Source organism: Acinonyx jubatus, chromosome E2 (assembly GCF_027475565.1).
Source record: "Acinonyx jubatus isolate Ajub_Pintada_27869175 chromosome E2, VMU_Ajub_asm_v1.0, whole genome shotgun sequence".
Classification (NCBI taxonomy): Eukaryota; Metazoa; Chordata; class Mammalia; order Carnivora; family Felidae; genus Acinonyx; species Acinonyx jubatus.
Window position 1 is genome coordinate 7,254,103 of NC_069396.1, and position 21,316 is coordinate 7,275,418.

Sequence of the window (21,316 nt, forward strand, 5' to 3'; positions counted from 1 at the left end):
AGAAGAGCTCTGGCTGAGCTTCTCACAGTCTCTGAGACTCACCCTCCCTTTTGGTCCTACAGGGGGATCAGTTTCAGTGAGACAGCAGCAGCTGATGCTGCCCTTGGCTACATCATTGCCTTCCTGGTACTGCTGTCCACAGTGAAGCTTTGGCATCTGCTCAGGTTGAACCCCAAAATGCACATGATCACATCTGCCCTGCGCCGTGCTTGGGGGGACATTTCAGGATTTATCATCGTCATCCTTATCATGCTTCTGGCTTACTCCATTGCAGTGAGTGGTTCTTTTGCTAAAACCTTCGGGGCTGGTCTCCTTGGAAGCAAAGGCTTCTCAACGGTGGTGGTCGTTGGGGGGAGGTGGGGAGGGGCATATGCACTGAGGGTGAGCGTTAAGACTTTGGAACCTGGGGGAGATGGTGGATATTCTGAGTCCAGGGCTTTGCAGCTGGGGGCTCATAAACCGGCCACCCCAGATGGCAAGGGTGGAGACATCGGCTGGATAAGAGTAAGGAGGTACAGTCTCTAAGACCAAGAGGGCCAACTACCTCCAATAAAGGATTCCCTTCTGTACCTGGACCCTGCCTGGAAATGCCACTTCTCCTGACACTCCACGTGCTCAGACACGGAAAGAGCATTCGCTCTGTGCTCGGGGGGTGGAGGGGGGTGCTGGAGATGAACTGGGCAGAGATTAGCCTACATATGGGTAGGCTACGTCACTGCTGGGTGCCCTGCACGAGGCATGAACTTAACAGGGCCAAAAATCATTTCATTCGGCCCCTTGACACTGAGAACATTTTGGCAGTCACGTCTCTTTTGCGAATGAAAAAAAAATACTGCCAACTCTTTTATTACCAATTATGTGGGAAACAAAGACCCTCTGCCACATCTTGCTCTCCATCTAAATATAACCCCCATCGCCTCCAAGTCCACGTTCCCCATAATACCACAGCTCTCACTCCTCCGTGCCCCTTTACCCAATCCTGACCCACTCTCCACCCCAGCCCCTCTCCCAGTTCTTGCCTTGGCCCCATCCAGTCTTACCTTCCACCATCCCTGAGCTGCACACCACACAGTGGTCTCTCTTATCCTAGTTACCACTCTCTCTCTAGCCCTCTCCCCTTTCCTTAGCCATCCTTTTCCTGCCCCTATCACCTCCACCCTGACTCCCCACTACCTAACTACTGCCTCTCCCTCTCCCACCCTTAGAAATGGGGTAAGGAGCACTGATGGAGATGGGGGGAGTTTGGTTTCATCACAAGTACTTCACTGGACCCCTTAATTCACATGGATTTATTCAGTCCTCCATCTGCAGTATAGGAGCTACAGGGACACTGGCCGTGTCCGGAGATGAGAAGTCACCAGTTCAGAGCAAAGGGAGTGCTGGGCCTCCCTTGACATAGAGCGGCAATCTTTGGAGGGAAGCGTGCTGTGGTGAGGAGGAAGTATAGGAGACGCCCTGCCCAGGCAGAAGCCTGTTGTCATCCAACCCAACTCCCCCAAAGCAAAGAGGCTGGAGCCTCAGAGAGCCCAGTTTCATCACTGAGTCACCTGAGTGAACTGCAGCCATCTGAGTGAACACAGTAGTGGCCTAGTGGGTAGTGCTGAGCCCCAGAAGGGGATACGCATTCCTTACAGAACTGGGTAGGTACACACACACTCAGTTGCAAGCCCCCATAGGTATGGTTTTGCGGGGCCAAGGATAAGGCTGACCCAGAAGAGAGACTCTGTCAAACAACAGGCTTTGGGGGTGGGGGGTGGGGAGGTCACTTGGTTTCTTTTCCTGTTCGTGAGGACTCTTTCCATTACAGTCAAACTTAATACTTGGTTGGAAACTCCGTTCCTACAAAACCCTCTTCGATGCAGCAGAAACAATGATCAGCCTCCAGCTAGGAATCTTTAACTACGAGGAGGTAATGGGGTGGGGTCGGGGGAACATGGACACGGCCATCTACACCAAGCCTTTATGAAAATGAGAAAAAGCACCCTCCTCAAATGTCTCTCCCTGAATGGATGCACCCCTTGGGTCCATGGCCTGGCAAGCACAAGGCAACTTTGGACAAATAAACAGTCCCCTTCCCCTAGGCAGACAGCCCCATACTAGGGCCCATAGTTTGCCCTGGGAACCCCTGCTTACAGGAGAACACCATGCACTGAGTACTTAGGAGAGGACTGGGCTGGGAGGTCTCTAGAAGGGAATGCTCCCAGCCCTAGCCAGAAATGGTGCCTTATATTTGGAAATGGCGGCAGTAGGGAGTAGGGGGTGCTATCTTTTTCTTTCCCTGGAAGCTTGTTTTGTTTTGTTCTGTTTACTTAGAGAGAGAGAGAGACAGAGAGAGAGAGAGAAAGAGAGAGACCAGGGGAGGGGCAGAGAAAGGGAGAGGGAGAGGGAGAGAATCGAGAATCTGCACTGTCAGTGCAGAGCCAGGTTCAGGGCTCAAACTCACGAACTGTGAGATCATGAGCCAAAGTCAGCTGCTTAACCAACTGAGCCATCCGGGCACCCCGTCTCTTGGCAGCTCTTGAGAGCAATGCCCATGCTCTCAGCTGCCAGACAAAAGGGATCCTTCCTGGTTCCAGGCTCTGCCTAGTCTGAGAACCAGTTTTCCCTCTGAGGATGGCTATGGGGAAGTGGCTACCAGGACACAGGACTTCTGGGGGTGACTCTTGGCTTTCTTCCTGACAGGTCCTGGACTACAGCCCAGTGCTTGGCTCCTTCCTGATTGGGTCCTGCATCATTTTCATGACATTTGTGGTGCTGAATCTATTCATCTCTGTCATCCTGGTGGCCTTCAATGAGGAGCAAAAATATGATCAGGTGAGTCCCTTTGGCTTATTCTTCAACAGTCACTGACCCTGAAGTAGGAAGTGACTGAGCAGCACTAGACATTAGGGGGACGTGAGAGACCTCTGTAGCTCAAAGCCCTCATTTCATGGGAGGGGAAATAGGTCCAGAAGGAGGAAATACCTTCCTCAAGAATACAAACAAATGAAGGGCAGACTAGAATCGGGTCTCCTGATTCCCAAGGTGGCACTTGGTTCATGACCCCAGTGATGCTCAGCCCTGAGTGTACATTAGAATCACGTGGGGGCTTTTGGGATGCCTGCTGCTGCACTGAGACCAATATACACAGAATCCTTGGGTGAATGAGCCAAGCACGTGTATTTCTGAAATCTTCTCAGGTGATTTTAGTATACAGCCAAGGCTGAAACCTTTTAAAAAGTTATTAAGGCAGACAAGTTAGGTGATACAAACCTTAACACTCCATGAAGAGGACAGTCTCTATTCAGAGAAGTACAAATGGGGTGGAAGGCAGGAAGCTTTTATAGGATAAAAGAATAAAGAACAAGGAAGAGAAAAATGAAAATATATCTGACTGACTGGGGCCACACAGTCAATCTTGTTTGTGGCGAGATGGAAAAGAAAAGAAGTATAGGGCTCAGGGGTGGCTTGGTGTTTGGAGGTTGGCTAACCTGATACACTGCATTCTGATAAAGGGAAGCATTTACAGGGACACAAAAGTTCTCTAAGCTTCAGTCTGCTGACACGGCACCCCAGGCTGGAGCAGCTCCATCTTGGGCCCAGAAATTTGTTTCAACAAGTCATATGGTAACAAGTTTAAATTTTGAGAAGACAGCAAGCTATTTCCCAAAGCAGATGCACCAATTCACGTTCCCAGCAGCAACGCATGAGGGTCTTTGTACATACATTCCTAACAGCCCCTATTGGGGGTGGTAGAGGGAATACTGTCATTCTCATCACAGGGGAAGAAGAAACATCAGGGTAAAGGTGGGAGCACGCACCCCTGGGATTCCCAGAAGAAGGGGAATCCCAACAGAAAACTGACTCTACACAGTGCAGTGACTTTGGTAGAGACCAAGTTGAACAATAAAACCATGGTTTCCCCTTAGGAAGGAAGAAACCCCCCAAAGAGAATGGTTCTATGTATGTCGTATGGTTCTTTTTCCCTCTACAGCTGTCGGAGGAAGGTGAGATTGCCGATTTGTTGCTGGCGAAAATACTCGGTTTCCTGGGCATTAAATGTAAAAGAGAGGACCCTGGAAGTGGCAGGAAACAGCCTGAGTTGCTGTCAGAGGTCCGGCCTCCCTGTACCTGTGTCAGCTGCACCCAAGCTCTAAGCTCTTCATCCACACACGAACATCTATAGAGGGGGAAGGCCAGAGCCTTGGGCCTATGCTTCCCAGTGATTCTACAGTCTCTCCAGGCCAATGTTTTTCTGTATCCACAGAAAAGTCACCAAGCCTGGCAAGTAAAAAAAATAAGAAAAATATACGCTTAAGTACATTCAATTGCCACTATTGTCATAGACTGTTCAAATGTATTTCCTCCTAGAAATAAAACAAATACTGTCTGGAGTTTGGGGAAAAAAATGATCTCTACAGACTATTTCATCTTCTTGGTTGGTCGGGGATTGCTTCTGAATGATTGTATTTCAGGGTTTCTCAAATTGTGTCCAAGAGGTGTTAATGGCCATCGCTCTCCCTCTCTCTCTCTCTCTTCCTCTCGAGAGGAACACAGTAGCATAAACTGGGTAGCTTAAACCAATTGAAATTTATGGTCTCCATCCCAGAGGATAGAAGCCCCAAATCAAAGTGTCAATGGGGCCAGGCTCCCTCTAAAGACTCTGGAGAAGAGTCTTTTCTTCTAACTTCTAGTGTCCTTTGGTATTCCTTGGCTTGTAGATGGATCATTCTAATTTCTGCCTATGTTATCACATGGCCTTCTCCCTGTGTGTCTGTCCCTGTGTTTCTTTTCTTCTTCTTATAAGATCTCTAGTCCTACTTAGTTTTTGTTAATGTTCATTTATTTTTGAGAGAGAAAGAGAGTGTGAGTGGAGGAGGGACAGAGAGAAGGAGACACAGAATCTGAAGCAGGCTCCAGGCTCCTAGCTATCAGCACAGAGCCCGATGCAGGGCTGGAACTCTTGTACGGAGAAATCATGACCCGAGCCAAAGTCAGACACTTAACCTGCTGAGCCACTCAAGCACCCCTCTGGTCCAATGAATTAAGGGCCCATCCTACTCCATTATTACCCCATCTTAACTAATGACATCTGCAACACCCCTATTTCCAAATTTGATCACATTTTGATTAGTAGGGGTTAGGCCTAAAACATTATTTCTTTAGGGGACAAAATTCAACATAATAGGTGTCATTCCCCCAGAAATGTTTCTGAATCAAATAAATATGACAAACACTAGATTATAAATGTTACACAAGTTCTTTAGCATGGGAACTGTGAGAGTTTTTAACATGCTAAATATGCATTGTGAGTCTCATGGAATGAGGCGAGCACGCAAGCTAAAGTGTGCAATGATTCCCAAAACTTTTTGACCAAGGCATCCACTTTTGAAGCACCTCAGTCAGGGCTAGTGTTCCTTAGGTGATACTTTGGAACTGGTAATCTACATCAGTGGTTCTCAAGCCTGGCTGCATGCCCCAGACTTCATCCCAAACATCAGAATCTCAGAATCTTTGACCTAGGACCTAGGCATCAAAGTTGTTGTTGTTGTTGTGTTTTGTTTTTAAAGTAGGCTCCATGCCTAGTGTGGAGCCCAACACAGGGCTTTAACTCAAGACCCCAAGATTAAGATCTGAGCTGAGATTAAGAGTCAGATGCTTGGGGCACCTGGGTGGCTCAGTTGGCTAGTCCCTCAGTTTCTGAGTTCAAGCCCCTCATTGGGCTCTGTGCTGACAGCTAGGAGCCTGCTTCAGATTCTGGGTCTCCCTCTCTCTCTTCCTTTCCCCTATACTCTCACTCTGTCTCTCTCTCTCTCTCTCAAAAATAAATAAACATTAAAAAAAAAAAAGAGTCAGATGCTTAACTGACTGAGCCACCCAGGTGCCCCCAGGCATCAATAATTTTAAAGCCTCCCCAGGTGATTCCAATGTGCAGTCAGACTTGCTAACCATGCCCTAAATTCTGAGAACCACAGATCTAGAAAATAAAAGGTGTTTAGGTGTCTGTGTGGATAAGGGCACGTTTCCCCTCCCCCGTGCAGGGGAGTGCACCTCACATATCCTCTCTAGCTCACTCATCTCCCGCCCCCAACACACACACACACATACCTCCTCTAGGTATCCATTCCATGCTTTCCTCTTTGCTATCAGAACCCAACTTTGATCACGTAGCCATATACTCCTTTCCCAGGAGACTCATGGGAAAGTGCCCCTGTAACCACATCACTGTAAATCCTGATTTGGATACTAATCCATTTCCCTTAACAATGAGGGATTTGGGGTAGTCACACGACCCAGTTCCAGCCAATGAAAACTGAAGTCTCTAGGACACTTCCAGGAAAGGTCTACTTGCCAATAGAAAGAGACACAAAGAGATGGCATCTTATGCTGCTAGATATGGTCTGGCCCAGGCAACACTCCAGGAACTTGTACAGCTACTCTGACACCATGGGGAACAATCCAAAGACAGCAGAGCAGAAAGATGAGAGGAACATGAGTGCTTGATGACTGACTTCATCAACCCTGGAGCTGAACTACTGGCTTCTATCTGGATGAGAGCTTATCGCTTCTTGGCCTTTTGGCTAAGATCAAGTGTATCTGGATGAGAGCTTAAATGTCTTTTTAGGACAGTTGAATCAGGATCTTACCCTGAATATAAAAAAAGGATCGTTCACAAGGAGCCACATAACATGCAACATACACAAAACCTTGGGGATTTCATCATCTTCTATCCAACCAAAAGCCCACCATCCATTGTTTATTGTGTCACACATGAACGTGAGCTAAATGTGCAGGGATGTTCATCAGACAACCCATAGCACGGTATAAACACAGGCCCCAATACACTGGTACAGAAACCTACCCAGATACAGAGTCTGTTTTATTTATTTACTTATCTATCTATCTATTTTTTAAATGTTTATTTTTTTAGAGAGAGAGAGGGAGAGAGAATCCCAAACAGGCTTTTGTCAGCACAGAGCTCCACATGGGGCTCAATTTCCTGAAATGGGAGACCATAACCTGAGCTAAAATGAAGAGTCAGATGCTTAACCGACTTAGCCATCCAGGCACTCCAGTCTATTTGTTTTAAATATGAAAAGCTCTAAGATCTGGAGAAGGTGTAAGTTATTCATCTAGTCTCCACTCCTTTTCTGACTGTAAGTATCAAACTGGCAACTCCTTCAACTGTATTGCTATGAGAGGAAAAAAAGCTTAAAGAGATGAGTGGACCCCTTCTGACACACTTGAGAGAAAAGATCACAGGCAATTCTCAGGTGGTTGTACCAAACGTGCAGTGGGATGACCTTTTAAATCTCAAGCCATGGATGTTACAATGATTATCAATTAGGAAAAAAAATAATGTGATTAGCCTCAATACTTATTAGATTTCAAAAAATGACACACTGCCTATTGTTTTGGTGGAAGGGCATGTGATACAGGTCACAGACTGACATGTGACCTTGTTCTTCCCACCAAATACATCAGTAGAGCTGGGAATAAATATTTTAGGGCATGGTTTGCATTGTGCTATATCGGCTTATAACAAAACAACAATAAAAACAGAATATTGATATGAGAAGCTAGCCAAGATCTGCAGTCTGGAGTAGACCACTGTGAGCCAGTCAGCATCCCAAAGGGAGGCAAGTGGCAGACCTTACAAGCAGTTGACCGTGAGCCCAACTAGAGGTCAAGTCCTGCTACTGCCACCTAGCAGCTGCTAAAGCTAGACATGCCTTCCTCATTCCACTCCCGGGCAAGTCAATTAACTTTTCTGAGCCTCCCATTCCTCATCTCTGCAACGAAAGTAATACGTATCAGAAAGGGGTTTGGAGAGGATTAAAAAGGTAATGTTTGCACAGTCCCAGGCATATAGCAAGGAAAAGGAAACTGGAGCATGACAGCCCTTGCAAGCACTGCACAGATGTGCTAACAATGCCCATTTTGTAAGTGGGGTGGAAGCTCAGTGCAACAACATGGAAGTCTCCCAAACATCCCTTCACACACTCACATACACACACGCTTTAAGGTGTGTATAATAAGGAATATGTGAAGATGACAATCTGTAATAATGATGTGGAGCTTGAGGTGTTTTTCACTCCACTGTTTCTTCACTGATTCCTGCCCACGCCATAAAATTTGTGTTGACGGTGAAGTCTTTCCCAGAACTTAATTATTTTCTGTCTCCTTGGATGGGGACAGGACTTCTGTTTTTCTGGAAAGGCTTTGGTCCCAGGGCTGGCTACTTAAGCAAGGAACTGACCATGCTGGGTTTCAACTTTGCCCTTTGATTGCTCCTCCATTAGCTAACTGGCTCCCATCCAGTCTCCACCAAGGAGACACTCCCGACCCTTGGACAAGTCTTTGCTTCTCTAGGAGCTTCTGTCTGTCCCCTGCATGGGGTACCCAGGCCTCTTTGGATCGGTAAAGTAATAAAGTGGGCTCCTGGATTGTTTCCAGTATTTCTCAAAGTCAAACAGAAACTATGTGTCAGAGCTACCTGGGCCAATACCCAACCACAGTCTCCTTTGAGAATGATTCTGTTTAGACCTGGCTATGAGTCCCGATCTGGGTGACCTTGATCCTCTGTAGAAGCACGGGAGCATACTTAACGGGAATGGGGACACTCTATCTTTCCCAGGACCTCAGAGACCCAATGGCACGAGAATGCCCGCCCTGCGAAGCCACCTCTGCCGGAACCCTTCTCACTGCCCGGGCGGGTCCCCCAGGTTAGCAAAGCTGGAGCTGCTGACCTTGCACTTTCACTGCGGGAAACTGACTCCCGGGAACTAGGCCCCGCCCGTTCCCCCCCAACCCCGCCAGCGACCCGCGGCGCCGCCCGGTAGGGCTCGGCCTCCTGCAGTAGGCCCCGCCCCTGACCCTCAGCCCCGACCGCAGGCCCTCCGCCCCTCTCTAGCGTCGCCCTATCCGAGGTCGCTCCCCGCCTGGAGTCCCCGCCCCCGCGCGCTGCCCTAGCAGGCCCCGCCCCTCCACACCCGGGCCCCGCCCCCGCCCCTCAGACCAGCCGGCTCGCTCCGGCTCGCTCCAGTCCGGGGCGCCCCCCGCCCCGCCCCGCCCCCTTCGGCCGGGGTTCCCGAGACGTTGCACCGCGACCCCGCACCTCTGCGAACATGGCGCTACGAGCGGTGCGGAGCATGCGGTCTGCGGCCTGCAGCCTGCGCGCCGCCTCCGCGCCCGCCGCGCCCTGCCGGCCGCGGCCCTGGGGGCTGAGGGCGGGCGCCGTCCGGACGTTGCGCACGGGCTGCGCTCTGCTGTCTGGTAAGCGCGGGCGGGCACGTGGGGTGAGCCCGGCCGCTTCGGGGGAATGGGCTGGGCGCCTCCGTCCCCTCGTCAATGCTTACCTCGACTCTCCTGTGCTGACCACCCGGGTCTAGCGAGGCGACCACTGCCTACGCTTTCTACTGCTGGGATCTCCGGTTGCGTGGCCAATGTTGCCTCCCTAAGTGGCGTGGCCGACACCGCAGCCTTTGTCCTGCGGGCTGGGGAGCCAGGAGGAGGAAGCCTGGCACACACGCGCGACCGCTCGCTGCTGGAGAACTGGGCAAGCGTCGCTTGGCTCCTTCGCGACCTTAGGTTATCTTGCATATGTGTGTATCGTGGGCCCTGAAAGTGGAGACATAGTAGGCTTTAGTTTGCTATGTGGGCTATCACTGAGAACTCTGAAGTCAAATTAAAGCAGGAGCACTTAGTGAAATTAAAGCACGGGAGCTAGATTTTTACCAGCAAAAGCGAGCATATCTTTGAAGATTTGGCCATTTCCCAAAAACAGTGATACAGCCTTTTGGACTCATACATTCTGCTCAAGTCTATTGAATCGTGGATGTGTTGGGACAGAAATGAGGCCTCACGAGGACTTGAAACTGAAATAACCAGGAGCCCTGCCCACAAATATCTTGGTCATCTCTGATACTTTATATTTTAGCGCAATTATCGCCGCAGAAAACGTTTTCTTACTGCGTGTGCAAATGCTTGAGACACTAACTGCACCTGCAAGAACTCAGGCTCCTTACTTTAGGGTGAATAGGTCTGTGATGGCTGTTGTCTCATTGACTGTTTCAGAAACCTGTTTGGAACTGGAAGAATTGATAACATTTATTTATTCCAGTCTGAAACATAAAGCTGCTACTCTCTCGTTGCTAATATATTCCTTTAGTTCTGTTGGTGACACATATCAATAATTACCAATTTGCATACAAGAGGAAAGCATATCTCAGATAAGAATTGAATTTAAAGTCTGTTTTTTTGGTTATTCACTGTTACATCTAGTTAAATATTGTCCAAAATATCAACACCCATGATCTGGTTGAACACCAAGGTTTTTAAAACCGAGACCCAAGTTCCAATTTTGATTCTACCTCTTATTAGCTATGTGATCTGGGGCAGTCACTTAACTTCTGAGTCTCTTATTAGAAAAGTGGAAATGATAATGCCTACCACACAAAGTTGTTGGGAGGCTGAAATGAAATGAAATGTAACCTCTCTGTACAAGTAGCCTGACAAATAGTAAGTCCTTGGTAAATGTTACTTGTTATGAAATATAGGATCAAATAATAAAAAATAATTGGCCAATATTAATATAGGTTATCTGGCTAGGGAATTAGAAGGGACTTTTTTGGGGGGGGGGGGGGAGTCTCCATGCTCAATGTGTGGCTTGAACTCGTGACCCTGAGATCAATAGTCATGCTCTACTTACTGAGTCAGCAAGGCACCCCACATAGTGACTTTGAAAGGAAGAAAATGCAAACACATAAATTACTGAAAACACCTCATTTTGAGGCCCAAAACGATGTTTTTAAATGCTCAGTAAGAAAGTAATTATTTACCTAATTTGTCCACTTTTTCCCTTTTGGGCCAAGGGTTAAAGGAGAATTAAACTAACTCTGGTCTTTAGCCTCAACAGCTTGGTCTACTAAAATGTCTTAGGGACTTTTAAGTTAAGTAGACGTTCATGCATTTACCTTACTAATGCTGCCTCTCCTCTAAACCTGGGGTCGCTCAATTGCTAAACTGAGTGAGGGCAGCCTTACTCCTAAGATTATCTTTACAATTAGGCAAGATGGCAAGGCCCAAATCAAGACAGTTGTCTCAGAGAAGTCATATTTGTTGTCCAGCCCTTACTTTAAGGTGTATTTGGATTTGAACTGCTCATATTTGGTATTGTAATCAGCCCGTTCTACAGCTGTAACAGGGAGAAGTGAGTGTTGTAGCCAAATACCTCTGTAGATATTTTGTTCAAAATCTCCTTTACTTAATAAACTAAACTAAAAAGTTATTTTACTCCCTCAAGTTCTGAGTGCTGTTTGCCAAGCACGGTGTTTAGAACTGGGAATACAAGGAAAGTGGGATAAACCATGCTTTGCTGGCTTTGTACTTAGACTCCTTCCTGGGGAGATCTGACAAAGGGGCTGTACGCGTAGCTCCTCAGGTGCTCTGTGCTTTATGGTCAGGACTCAGGGAGACGGTGCAGTGTTGTGGGAAAGCTGGATGGCCCCAGAATCCAAGCTTGGAGGGCTAGAGAGGCTCCTGGCAGGAAAGAGGTTCTAAACTTGAAGTAGTCCAGAAAAAGCCGTGCCGGGAGAGAGTGGCAGTCAGAGCACCAAGTATGAACTTTACATGGAGAGATCAGATTGACCTGAAGCAGTTAACTCCTTGAAGTGGAATGAAGCAAAGCAAGTTCTTTTGTGACAGATTCCGACTTCTTCCAGTGAAGAATACGAAATTGAAGTTTTTCAATGATTAGGGGAAAAAGAAAGGAGTAGTTACATTCTGCTGCATATCAGAGCTGTGAAATCAAAGCAATTTAAGTACAACTATCTTTTGGGTAAGGGGGAAGAGTGAACCAGCAAGGCTTACTCTAAAACAGGATTTGAGGTAGTGAACCATTTTCCCATTAACTTCTGATGCATTATTTTTGGAAAAATGCTTGGCCTCAGAATATGATATATATATTTAAGAAGACAGCATATGCTTTAAAAAATTTTTGTTTCTTTAAATGACAGTAGCCACTTTCTTCAAGGACAAGGTTATTTCAATTAAAATGAAATTTTAAGAACTTAGTCAAGTTATATAATTTGATCCAAGTCGTTTTCATGCCTGTAAGATTCCACCCTATAACCAAGTTGCAGTGAAGCCCTCTTAGGTCAACTCTACCCAAAGAGGCTTTTTTTTTTTTTTTTTTAGGTTAAGTCATTTATGAGCATTTATAAGTATTATAAGCATTTATGTTCCCTCACCCACATCCGTCTATAGAGGAACAGACTACATTCTGTAACACAGATCACTAATAGATAAGTATACTTTGAAATGTGCCCCAAAATCGTTTATACGTGTGATTTAGACTAATGTTGGAATAATCAAATCTCCAAAAGATGCACCAGGTGTTCACATCGAGCCACCTTAGTCTAAATGATCCTATTGTTGAGAAGATGTTCTGTCTTCACAAGATCTGGTTTTTCCTGGGCAGTGTACTGAAAGGCAGGGTCAGTAAGTCAAACACAAATACTGGGAAAGTCTTGCCTTTAGACAGCATTGATACGAAAAGTGCTTTTTAACAAGTGGTGCCACTGCTTTTCTGAAATACTGGTCTTCTGTTTTAGTGCGTAAATTCACAGACAAACATGAATGGATAACAACAGAAAATGGTATTGGAACAGTGGGAATCAGCAATTTTGCACAGGTACTGGATTGTCTTGAAATACTTAAAACAGTCTGCGCTTGCCTAATTTGGATTGTCTCTACCTTTTAAAAATTGTTTATTCTGCCCCTTAGTATTTTGAGTTCTTTCAAGAACATCAATCATAGGTGAAGCAAGTAAAAATGTAATTTAGTTAGGGCAGTATATAGTGTTTTAAGAGATTATTGAAAGGTTAACACTTAAAGGTAAACATACCTTATTCAGGAAAGAGATGTTTGTTCCATTTGGGGTAGTTAAGGAGAGAGTAAGAGCAAGTAAAAGGCTAGAGTGTTGACAGTGTTTTGTAGATCCTGTGGAGCATCCATGATCCATGATCCATGTGAATACACGCTCCAGAAGGAAAACCTAAATTGGCACAGATTGGACCAAGGCGGAACCCTTTATTTAGCCAATCTTTTTCTCTTAATCTCCCAGTGATCCCTTATTGAGAAATTATGCAGAAGAAAATGAGAAGGCAAGTAACAGTATGAGTCCATGATTTTTCCACTGGGTCTGTGTGTAGGGTGGGGCTGAAAGGGGAAAGGGGGCACGGAGAATCAATGGCAACTGTATCTTCACTGGCATTTCTGTGTACCTACTGAGGCCCGGTACAGCAGCGTGCTGTGTACAATGCTGTACAAGTGTCGTCTTCCCCTCCTGGAGTTTATGAGGGGAATCTCCTACATGGAAGACAACGTACAAAGCATCACAAGATGGATGGCATGAATAGTACAGGGTTGTAACTCACTGACCTGATGGGGAGCTCACTTCTTAACAAACAGAGTCAAGGTCTTCATGGAGTACAAGGCTTGAGGACTATGATTTGCAGATCAGGAGGTAGGATTTCAGCAAATAGGGGAGGGGAGATGGCCTAAGCAAAACAGCAAAGGTGAAAAAGCACAAGGTGTGTTTCTTCTCGGAGGAGCTCTAGTATATGGGGGGGTGGAGGTTGTGACCGGAGTCGCTGCTGCCTGTGGGCCAGTCTAACTGGTGGCCTGTTTTTTTGCAGGTCCTCAGCTAAAAACAGTTCTGCATTTTTAAAGTTGTGAGAAAAACCAAAGAATGCGGCCCCTCAAGTGTAAAATATGTCCTATCTGAATGATAGAGTATTGGTGTTTGGCTTGTTTCTATTCACTAGGAGGTTTAATTTGATTTCTTAAAGGTTATTGTTTTGTTTGTTTTAGGAAGCTTTGGGAGATGTTGTTTACTGTAGTCTGCCTGAAGTTGGGACAAAATTGAACAAGCAAGGTATTTTTCTCCTGACATGTAATGTAATTTCTTGAACAGGTATAAAGCTATTCAGGGGCGTCTGAGTAGCTCAGTCAGTTAAGCTTCCACTTCAGCTCAGGTCATCATCTCATGGTGTGAGTGGGTGGCTAGTGGTTCGAGCCCCACATCGGGCTCTGTGCTGACAGCTCAGAGCCTGGATGGAGCCTGCTTCAGATTCTGACTCCCTCTCTCTCTGTCCCTCCCCCACTTGTGTTCTCTGTCTCTCTCTCTCAAAACAATAAACATTAAAAAAAAATAGATATAAGGCTATTCATATTTTCTACATTGTCTTACTTTGGTTTTATTATGTTTTGGGGGGAGTTTTTCCATTTCCTGTTGTGAAATTCAGTGTAAAAATGCTCATTTTTCATTTGTTATCCTTTTATATCTGCAGGATCTACAGTTAAGAACCCCTGTTTTGTTCCTTCATATTTGTAGTAATTTGTGTTGTTTTTTTTCCCTTGATCATTCTTGATAGCTATTTATCAATTGTATTAAGCTTGAAAGAAGCAAATTTTCATGGTTAATTTTCTCTATAGTCCGTTTCATGCTCCTATCTTTGTTTTCTTCCTTCAACTTAGATTTAATTTGCTCTAGTTTTTCTGACTTCTTACTAAGTATTTTCTACCCATATGGTAAAATGCTGTCTCCCTTGTGGTGGATAGCAGCTAAAATAGAAGTTTAATTCTTCTGGCCTCAGCTGGGACACTTGGGAGTCTGCCTCGTGCATGCATGGCTGAGGGATAGTTCAGAGACCTGGGCAGAGTTTATACACAGGCTTTTTGGTGCTCCCTTTTAGTTTCTCTCTTTTGGATTTCCCACCTCGCTTTCCAGTAGCTGTGGTGGCCTCAAACACTTGTCTTCTGGTTCCTTAACGCCAATTAAGACCGAGATTTTCTTTCAGAATTTTGGCTGCCCCACATAGCACAGATTGGTGCCTCTCTTCGGGCTAAAAGCCATTGGAAAAAAATCACTATTCCTTCTTTCAAGTGTTGTCTACTTTCCGTAAATTAACTGCTTTTGTTCGTGTTTTTCTAGTATCTTTAGAACCCAGGTCATTTGTTTTAAGATGTTCTTTGTAAATGAAACCCAAAGATATTAATTAATTTCCAGCACTATTTTAGCTATAACCCACAAATATGGGCATGTTGTATTCTTATCATTCACTTTAGATCACTTGATGTTGTCCCACACGTGACTGAGGCTGTTTTTTCAGTGCTTTAAAAATTTGTCAAAAGACTGAAATAACCCATCTAATTGGTTAATTTCAGATGCTCTTTCTTCACATTCCCTGACCCTTCTGTTACTGCCATCCAGTGAATTTTATTTTAGATATTATACTTTCCAGTTCTAGAATGTTCATTTAAATTTCATTTCTTTATAGGTATTCCCTCATGATGAACATAAGATGAACTTTTAAAAGATCTGAACATGTTTATAACATATTTATAATAGCTACTTTTAGGCTCTGCTTATTCCAGTATGTGGGTCTCTGGGTCATTTGGGGATCTGTTAACTTTTTCTCTTCATCATGGCTCTCTTCTTTTAAGGATCTCAACCCTCAATTTCTAGCCACCTTGGCAGGCTCACATTCTGTCCTCTGATCCCTCAAGCAATTAAGACTGGTTTTCTGTTTGTGTTCTAGTTACACTGTGCACTTTGAGGCAACGCTGTCGGCACAAATTATGCAAATCAAGATCACACCCAGTTTGGGCCCCCTTTAAGGACTGACTTCTCTTTTAGTCGCTCTACAGAGCCTTCATATCATTGTTTTTTTATGTTTTGTTCAGAGTTTATAATTGTTATGTGCAGGAAGGCTGGTCTGATAAGATACTTCACCATTATTGGAATCTCCTAAAATTTTCACTTTCAGAGCTACAGTAAATTCAAAGAAAATTTTTACTGAACTTATTAAATACATTGGTATTCAGATACATCACCATTTGTTGTCACTCTGTCTAAAACAGATAGATCCACTTTACTGAGGATATTTATACCCTTCTCACAGGTGACAGGAGTATGACAAAAATCTGTGGTTTTATTTTGTTTTAGAGAGAGAGCTGGGGAGAGGGAGAGAGAGAATCTTAAGCAGACTCCACACTCAGCGTGGAGCCCAATGCGGGGCTCAGTCCTACCCTGGGATCATGACTTGAGCCAGAATCAATAGACCCTCAACCGGCTGAGCCGCCTAGGCACCCCTGTGGTTTTATTTTTAATTAAAGATATTTAGAATGTTTTATCATGCCTGTATTAAAGGTGACTACTCCATATTTTATATGTTCAGGTTACTGACTTGTGATATTTGATATTTTCTTTAATTTTCTCAATTTAGAGGAGTTTGGTGCTTTGGAAAGTGTGAAAGCTGCTAGTGAACTCTATTCTCCTCTATCAGGAGAAGTAACTGAAATTAATGAAGCTCTTGCAGAAAATCCAGGACTTGTCAACAAATCTTGTTATGAAGATGGTAAGTTGTTGCTAGAACTTTTTCGAAGGATTATTGCTACAGTTGACATTTAACCTAGAGTTATAAAGCAAGCTTCAGCTGATTATAACTTCATGTTTTTGCACTTTTGGATAGTAAATAGGGATGTTTTGCTTTAAAAAAGGGAAAGACAGATTAGCTCAGTATTGAAGCTTGTGTTTAAGATCTCTGTCATTGAAAGCACTGCCTTATTTTCGAGTTCTTGGTATCACCGTTGGGACTCCTTATTTTCCTCTTCAGACACGAAGTACCCAGTCACCCTGTGTGGTGTGGGTGGTGGCAGAGGAACACCCACTGTGCCAGGTGCCAGTTTTCTCATACGGTCATCTTCCCAGGAACCTGGGGAAGTATGGGGGCAGCAATTTTCTCCATTTTGTACGTGAATTGAGGCTCCAAAGGTTTTATCTATTAGGGTCGCACAGCTAATAAATGGCAAAACCAGGATTAGCTTGCAGTTCTCTGTTGCCTGTCACCTGCCCCCTCTAACTCAGCTGCTGCTTTCTGCTGCCATTCACCTCAGCAGTGACAGTGTTTCTTCTGGGAGAGAAAGCTGTCCCTGGTCTGCGTAGCTGGATCCCTCAGTGTTAGTTGTTGATGGTTATGACAACTTAAAGTTTTTGTTTTTCGCTTTTCATTTAAAAAATGTTAATTCCGGTACTGTTAATATATCGTGTTATACATTATTTTCATGTGTACAATACAGCGATTCAGCAATTCTATACATTACTCAGTGCTCATCATGATAAATGTACTCCTTAATGCCCGGCTCCCAGTTCACCCATTCCCCCACCTACCTCCCCTCTGCTGACCATCAGTTCTCTATAGTTAAGAGGCTGTTTCTTGGTTTGCCTCTGTGTTTTTCCTTTGTTTGTTTGTTGTTCTTAAATTCCATGCTAATGAAGTCATACGGTATTTGTCTTTCTCTGACTTATTCAGTTAGCGTTATACTCTCTATCTCCATCCATGTTGTTGCAAATGGCAATTTTTTTTTTTTTTTTTTTTTTTTACAGCCGAGTAATAATCCATTGTATATATACCACAAGTTTGTCCGTTCATCTATCAGTGGACACTTGGGCTGCCTCCATAATTGGCTACTGTAAATAATGCTGCAGGAAACCTAGGGGAGTGCATGTATGCTTTCAAATTCGTGTTTTCGTATTTGGATAAATACCCAGTAGTGTGATTACTGAATCATAGGGTAGTTCTGTTTTTAATTTTTTTGAGGAACCTCCATAGTGTATTCCACAGTGGCTGCAGGAGTTCGCATTCCCACCAGCAGTGCATGAGGGTTTCTTTTTCTCCATATCCTTGCCAACACTTGCTGTTCCTTGTGTTTTTGATTTTAGCCATTCTGACAGGTGTGAAGTTGAGTCCTTAATCCATTATGGTGGAAACTATTCCAGCTTTAATTCTTTTCAGTTGTGATATGCAACGATATTAACTGAATTGTTAAGGCTAAAATATAACTCTCCTTGAACAAATAATGAGTGATTTATGTCAAGAATGCTAAGTTTTGAGACACTCAGAAATTTTTACATTTTGAACACATTTGACTTTGACACTTTAAAAAGATAGTTTGGAATATGATAACTGTTTTTTGGTTGCAGGTTGGCTGATCAAGATAACACTCAGTAATCCTTCAGAACTGGATGAATTGATGAGTGAAGAAGCATATGAGAAATACATAAAATCTATTGAGGAGTAAAAATGGAACCCCTAAATAAACTAGTATGAAACAACTTAATCTAGCATAGTTGTCTTAAATTAATGGTGCACAGAGGATTTAAAATGGCAACTTTTAGCAATACCAGTGCAAAAAGAAACTACTTGCAATGTTAATGAAAGAAAACACCCCTTAACTTTCTAACCATTGCCTATGAACACAATGTGTATATTTTTTGCAACACCCTATGATTTTTAGGCTAGGCTCCAGTTATAATATTCAGAATCCTGAAATTATCTGTGGTTAGAAATTAGTTATAAAAACTATGTAGTTCCAGGATAACAATGTCATCTTAAACCTTTGGGAATTTTCACTTGCTTACATCTATCCCTGGATTGGGGTCAAAATACTTAAATGATCTGTCCATTGGAAATAAATGGCAGTGGAGAAAGGTCTGTCAGTTGTATAGTGTCAGATAAAGAACAATATTATCTTAATTTTGTAATGTACTGTGCTTGCTGGTGCTATTTTTATATGCTGAAGCAACAGCCTTGCAGGAAGATAAATAGTTTAATAAAACATTCAACTTCATTAATCATGTATTTTGTTTTGTTGTTACTATTTCATTTAGTGACTCTGCTAATATTTGTGAAAATGCTAATTTTAACTTATGGAAAATTATTTAAGGAACTTATTTATTTTTATATGTATCTTTTTTTTAAGCTTATTTATGTATTTTGAGAGAGTGTGTGAGTGTGCATGTAAGCAGGGGAGGGTCAGAGAGAGGGGGACAGAGAATGCTGGCAGGCTCTGTCCTGTCAGCACAGAGCCCAACATGGGGCTGGAACCCACAAACTGAGAGATCAAGATGCTTAGCTGAGCTACCCAGGTGCCCCTTGTAAAGGAAATATAGGGGCACCTGGGTGGCTCATTCTGTTGGGTGTCCAATTTCGGCTCAGAGCGTGATCCCACTGTTTGTGAGTTGGAGTCTCACATTAGGCTTTGTGCTGACAGGGCAGATCCGGCTTGGGATTCTCTCTCTCTGCCCTTCTTGTGCCCTCTTTTTCTCTCAAAATAAGTAAATACACTTAAACACTAAATAAAAAATAAAAGGCAATTTAAGCCATAACAATGAAGAGTTCCAGGAAAATGTTTTCTTTTAGTCACAAATAAAAAAGACCTAATTGCCTGATAGTATTAAGTACCATTTTTTGGTTATCTTTAACATAATCAAAAGGAAAGCACTGACTTATTTTGTTTTTATCCTGCTAAGTTAGAAGAGAGAAAAGGAAAACAAGGAAAGGTAAAAGTTTGATCAACATAGCACAATGCATCCTTAAGTAAGTAAACCACATTCAGGTTTCCATTTTAAGTAACAGGAACAGCAGTAGACATAGTGAAACTTTATGAGCTCCGACACCAACTTACTGAATATTCTTTGCAGCTTAAGCAAATTTACAGTGCCCAGTGATAATTTTAGGTTGCTAATATAAGTACACACAGCGAGAGCAAACACCTCTATCATTTTTCCCAGTTGGTGCAGGAAAAGGGAGGTATTCAAATACTACCACCTTCTGACGGTGAATAAACAGCAAAGGTGAAAACCTAAAGGAAATAGGTAAATCTTCCCCGCTCCTCAGTAGAAAGAAACCATCCTTTAATGGCCATGGCACTGCTGAGCTGTATCTCTGCACCTTTATCAAGAAAGTACCCAAAGTATCTTGGATGACTGTCTCCCTGTATGTATAATTGTTAGTTTTTAATTATTAAAAATTAATTTGACTCTCTGCTTAGGAAATAAGGAATGAGTAATAATTACATAGATTTACTCTTTCGTTTTGAAGATATTCTCATACATTACCTGTGACGATCAAAATAATAGCCAGAGCTAAGAAGGACAGACCCGTAACTACCACCATTTCACAAAAAAAGGTGGTGGAGAGGATAAGACACATAAAGAGCTGGGAAGTCATTTAAGATTTTCACCTTTTCTGGTTCATTCTTCAGTTCTTTAGTTCATGTTACTATAAAGATACTTAAATTGGAATCGGGGTGGTGGGGAGGGAAGATCAATGTGCTAAAGGAGGGGGGAAGCAAGGAAAAATGGCAGTCCTAGAGTGAAAGTACATCAGTGATTGTAATCTCAAAGAGATGGGCAGTTTATTCTCTCTCCTGTCCTCTCCCAAAGACACACACTTGCCTTATTAGGCTCACTCTGAGTTTTCTCCAAGAGCAGAACATTAAGGCAACTTACTCTTGCTATTTAGAATACAGAACCATTTTGACCCTTGTTTCTATTACAATGCTGCCAGATATAACAGGCATCGAATGGCCCTCCATAGAGTAAATCAACAGAATTTAACTTTTCTGATCTCCTATTCCTTTTGAATGGTTTTGGTCTTAATAGGGCAGTTTAATAAAAGTTTTGAATAATGCTTGCTGATAATTAAAACTCAAGAAATGGAACAGGTTACCCAAGAAGTATTAAAGAGTTTGTTTTTATCACCTCAAAAATTATATTATCGCCTCTCAGAGTTTAAAGAAGTTGAAGTGTTAAGTTTTAAGAAAGAAACTGCTAGAGGGCTCTCTGTATAGGTGTGCCAGTATGAAAATTAGGCAGGTATTTCAGATAAGTTCTCAGCAAATCAGAATTCCTGAATTTTTCCAATTTTTCTGGGGCTAAAATACCAGCACTGTTCACCTTCAGTTTTAAAAATTATGCTAACTGTAACTGTCTTCATTACTGCTTAGCAATCACTGTATTGTTTCAGACCCAGTCGCACATCTGCCTTCCTCAGAGGGCCCTCACTTTACGCCCAGATTAAATTTTCTTCCCTGCAAATGGCTTTACTACTCACCATCTACCCCCATCAGTGTTTTCCATTTCTCTGTTTTTTTCCCTTTTAAATGGACTATTTCTTAGAGCAGATTTAGGTTCGCAGCAAAATTAAATAGAAAATACAGTTTTCAATGATGTCCTGCCTCCATCTTTCTGTTTTTGAAACCTTCCTTTGCTGACCCTGGGATCTTACTCTACTAGAGTTTGTGATATCTTGATTCAGTCTATATTGGCTTTTTGTAAGCATGACTAGCTAAACACACTTTTTCCTTAATGTCTCTACTGAGTCACCCTATCAGGTTTTTACCTGCTAAACTTCAACAGTAATTACTGCTAGCCTATTTCAAATGGGGATGCAGGCACTGTTCCGAAGGAAATCAGTTACCAGATCTT

The 21,316-nt window shown here is 43.5% G+C and overlaps 3 protein-coding genes across 4 annotated transcripts in view; 2 read left to right on the plus strand and 1 right to left on the minus strand.

Moving 5' to 3' along the window:
• Positions 1 to 11,413, minus strand: part of BCO1 (beta-carotene oxygenase 1) — a 161,943-nt gene extending 150,530 nt beyond the window's left edge. The window contains exon 1 of the mRNA XM_053211340.1: positions 9,339 to 11,413. The gene's annotated coding sequence lies outside the window, so the exon portion shown is untranslated. The remainder of the gene's footprint in view (positions 1 to 9,338) is intronic.
• LOC128313327 (polycystic kidney disease protein 1-like 2) lies at positions 404 to 4,375 on the plus strand. Of its 2 annotated transcripts, none has more exons than XM_053211338.1 (4): positions 404 to 512; positions 1,808 to 1,909; positions 2,683 to 2,814; positions 3,974 to 4,375. In XM_053211338.1, the coding sequence occupies exons 2-4, from the start codon at positions 1,871 to 1,873 to the stop codon at positions 4,163 to 4,165; spliced, it is 363 nt and encodes a 120-aa protein (XP_053067313.1). In that variant the 5' UTR covers positions 404 to 512; positions 1,808 to 1,870; the 3' UTR covers positions 4,166 to 4,375. The 2 variants fall into 2 exon arrangements, with proteins under 2 accessions (XP_053067313.1, XP_053067314.1); XM_053211339.1 differs by lacking the exon at positions 404 to 512 and adding an exon at positions 1,292 to 1,640.
• Positions 8,967 to 18,675, plus strand: GCSH (glycine cleavage system protein H). Its single transcript, XM_015082207.3, has 5 exons — positions 8,967 to 9,255; positions 12,594 to 12,673; positions 13,855 to 13,918; positions 16,272 to 16,403; positions 18,029 to 18,675. The coding sequence occupies exons 1-5, from the start codon at positions 9,108 to 9,110 to the stop codon at positions 18,124 to 18,126; spliced, it is 522 nt and encodes a 173-aa protein (XP_014937693.2). The 5' UTR covers positions 8,967 to 9,107; the 3' UTR covers positions 18,127 to 18,675.
• Positions 18,676 to 21,316: the final 2,641 nt, after the last annotated feature.

What these genes read in the sequence shown, in the direction of transcription:
- LOC128313327 (XM_053211338.1), top strand. Translation starts at nt 1,871, where the DNA reads ATGATCAGCCTCCAGCTAGGAATCTTTAACTACGAGGAG. An exon ending in GAATCTTTAACTACGAGGAG is followed by an intron (nt 1,910 to 2,682) that starts GTAATGGGGTGG and finishes TCTTCCTGACAG; the next exon opens with GTCCTGGACTACAGCCCAGT. An exon ending in AGGAGCAAAAATATGATCAG is followed by an intron (nt 2,815 to 3,973) that starts GTGAGTCCCTTT and finishes TTCCCTCTACAG; the next exon opens with CTGTCGGAGGAAGGTGAGAT.
- GCSH (XM_015082207.3), top strand. Translation starts at nt 9,108, where the DNA reads ATGGCGCTACGAGCGGTGCGGAGCATGCGGTCTGCGGCCTGCAGCCTG. An exon ending in GGGCTGCGCTCTGCTGTCTG is followed by an intron (nt 9,256 to 12,593) that starts GTAAGCGCGGGC and finishes CTTCTGTTTTAG; the next exon opens with TGCGTAAATTCACAGACAAA. An exon ending in GACAAAATTGAACAAGCAAG is followed by an intron (nt 13,919 to 16,271) that starts GTATTTTTCTCC and finishes TTCTCAATTTAG; the next exon opens with AGGAGTTTGGTGCTTTGGAA.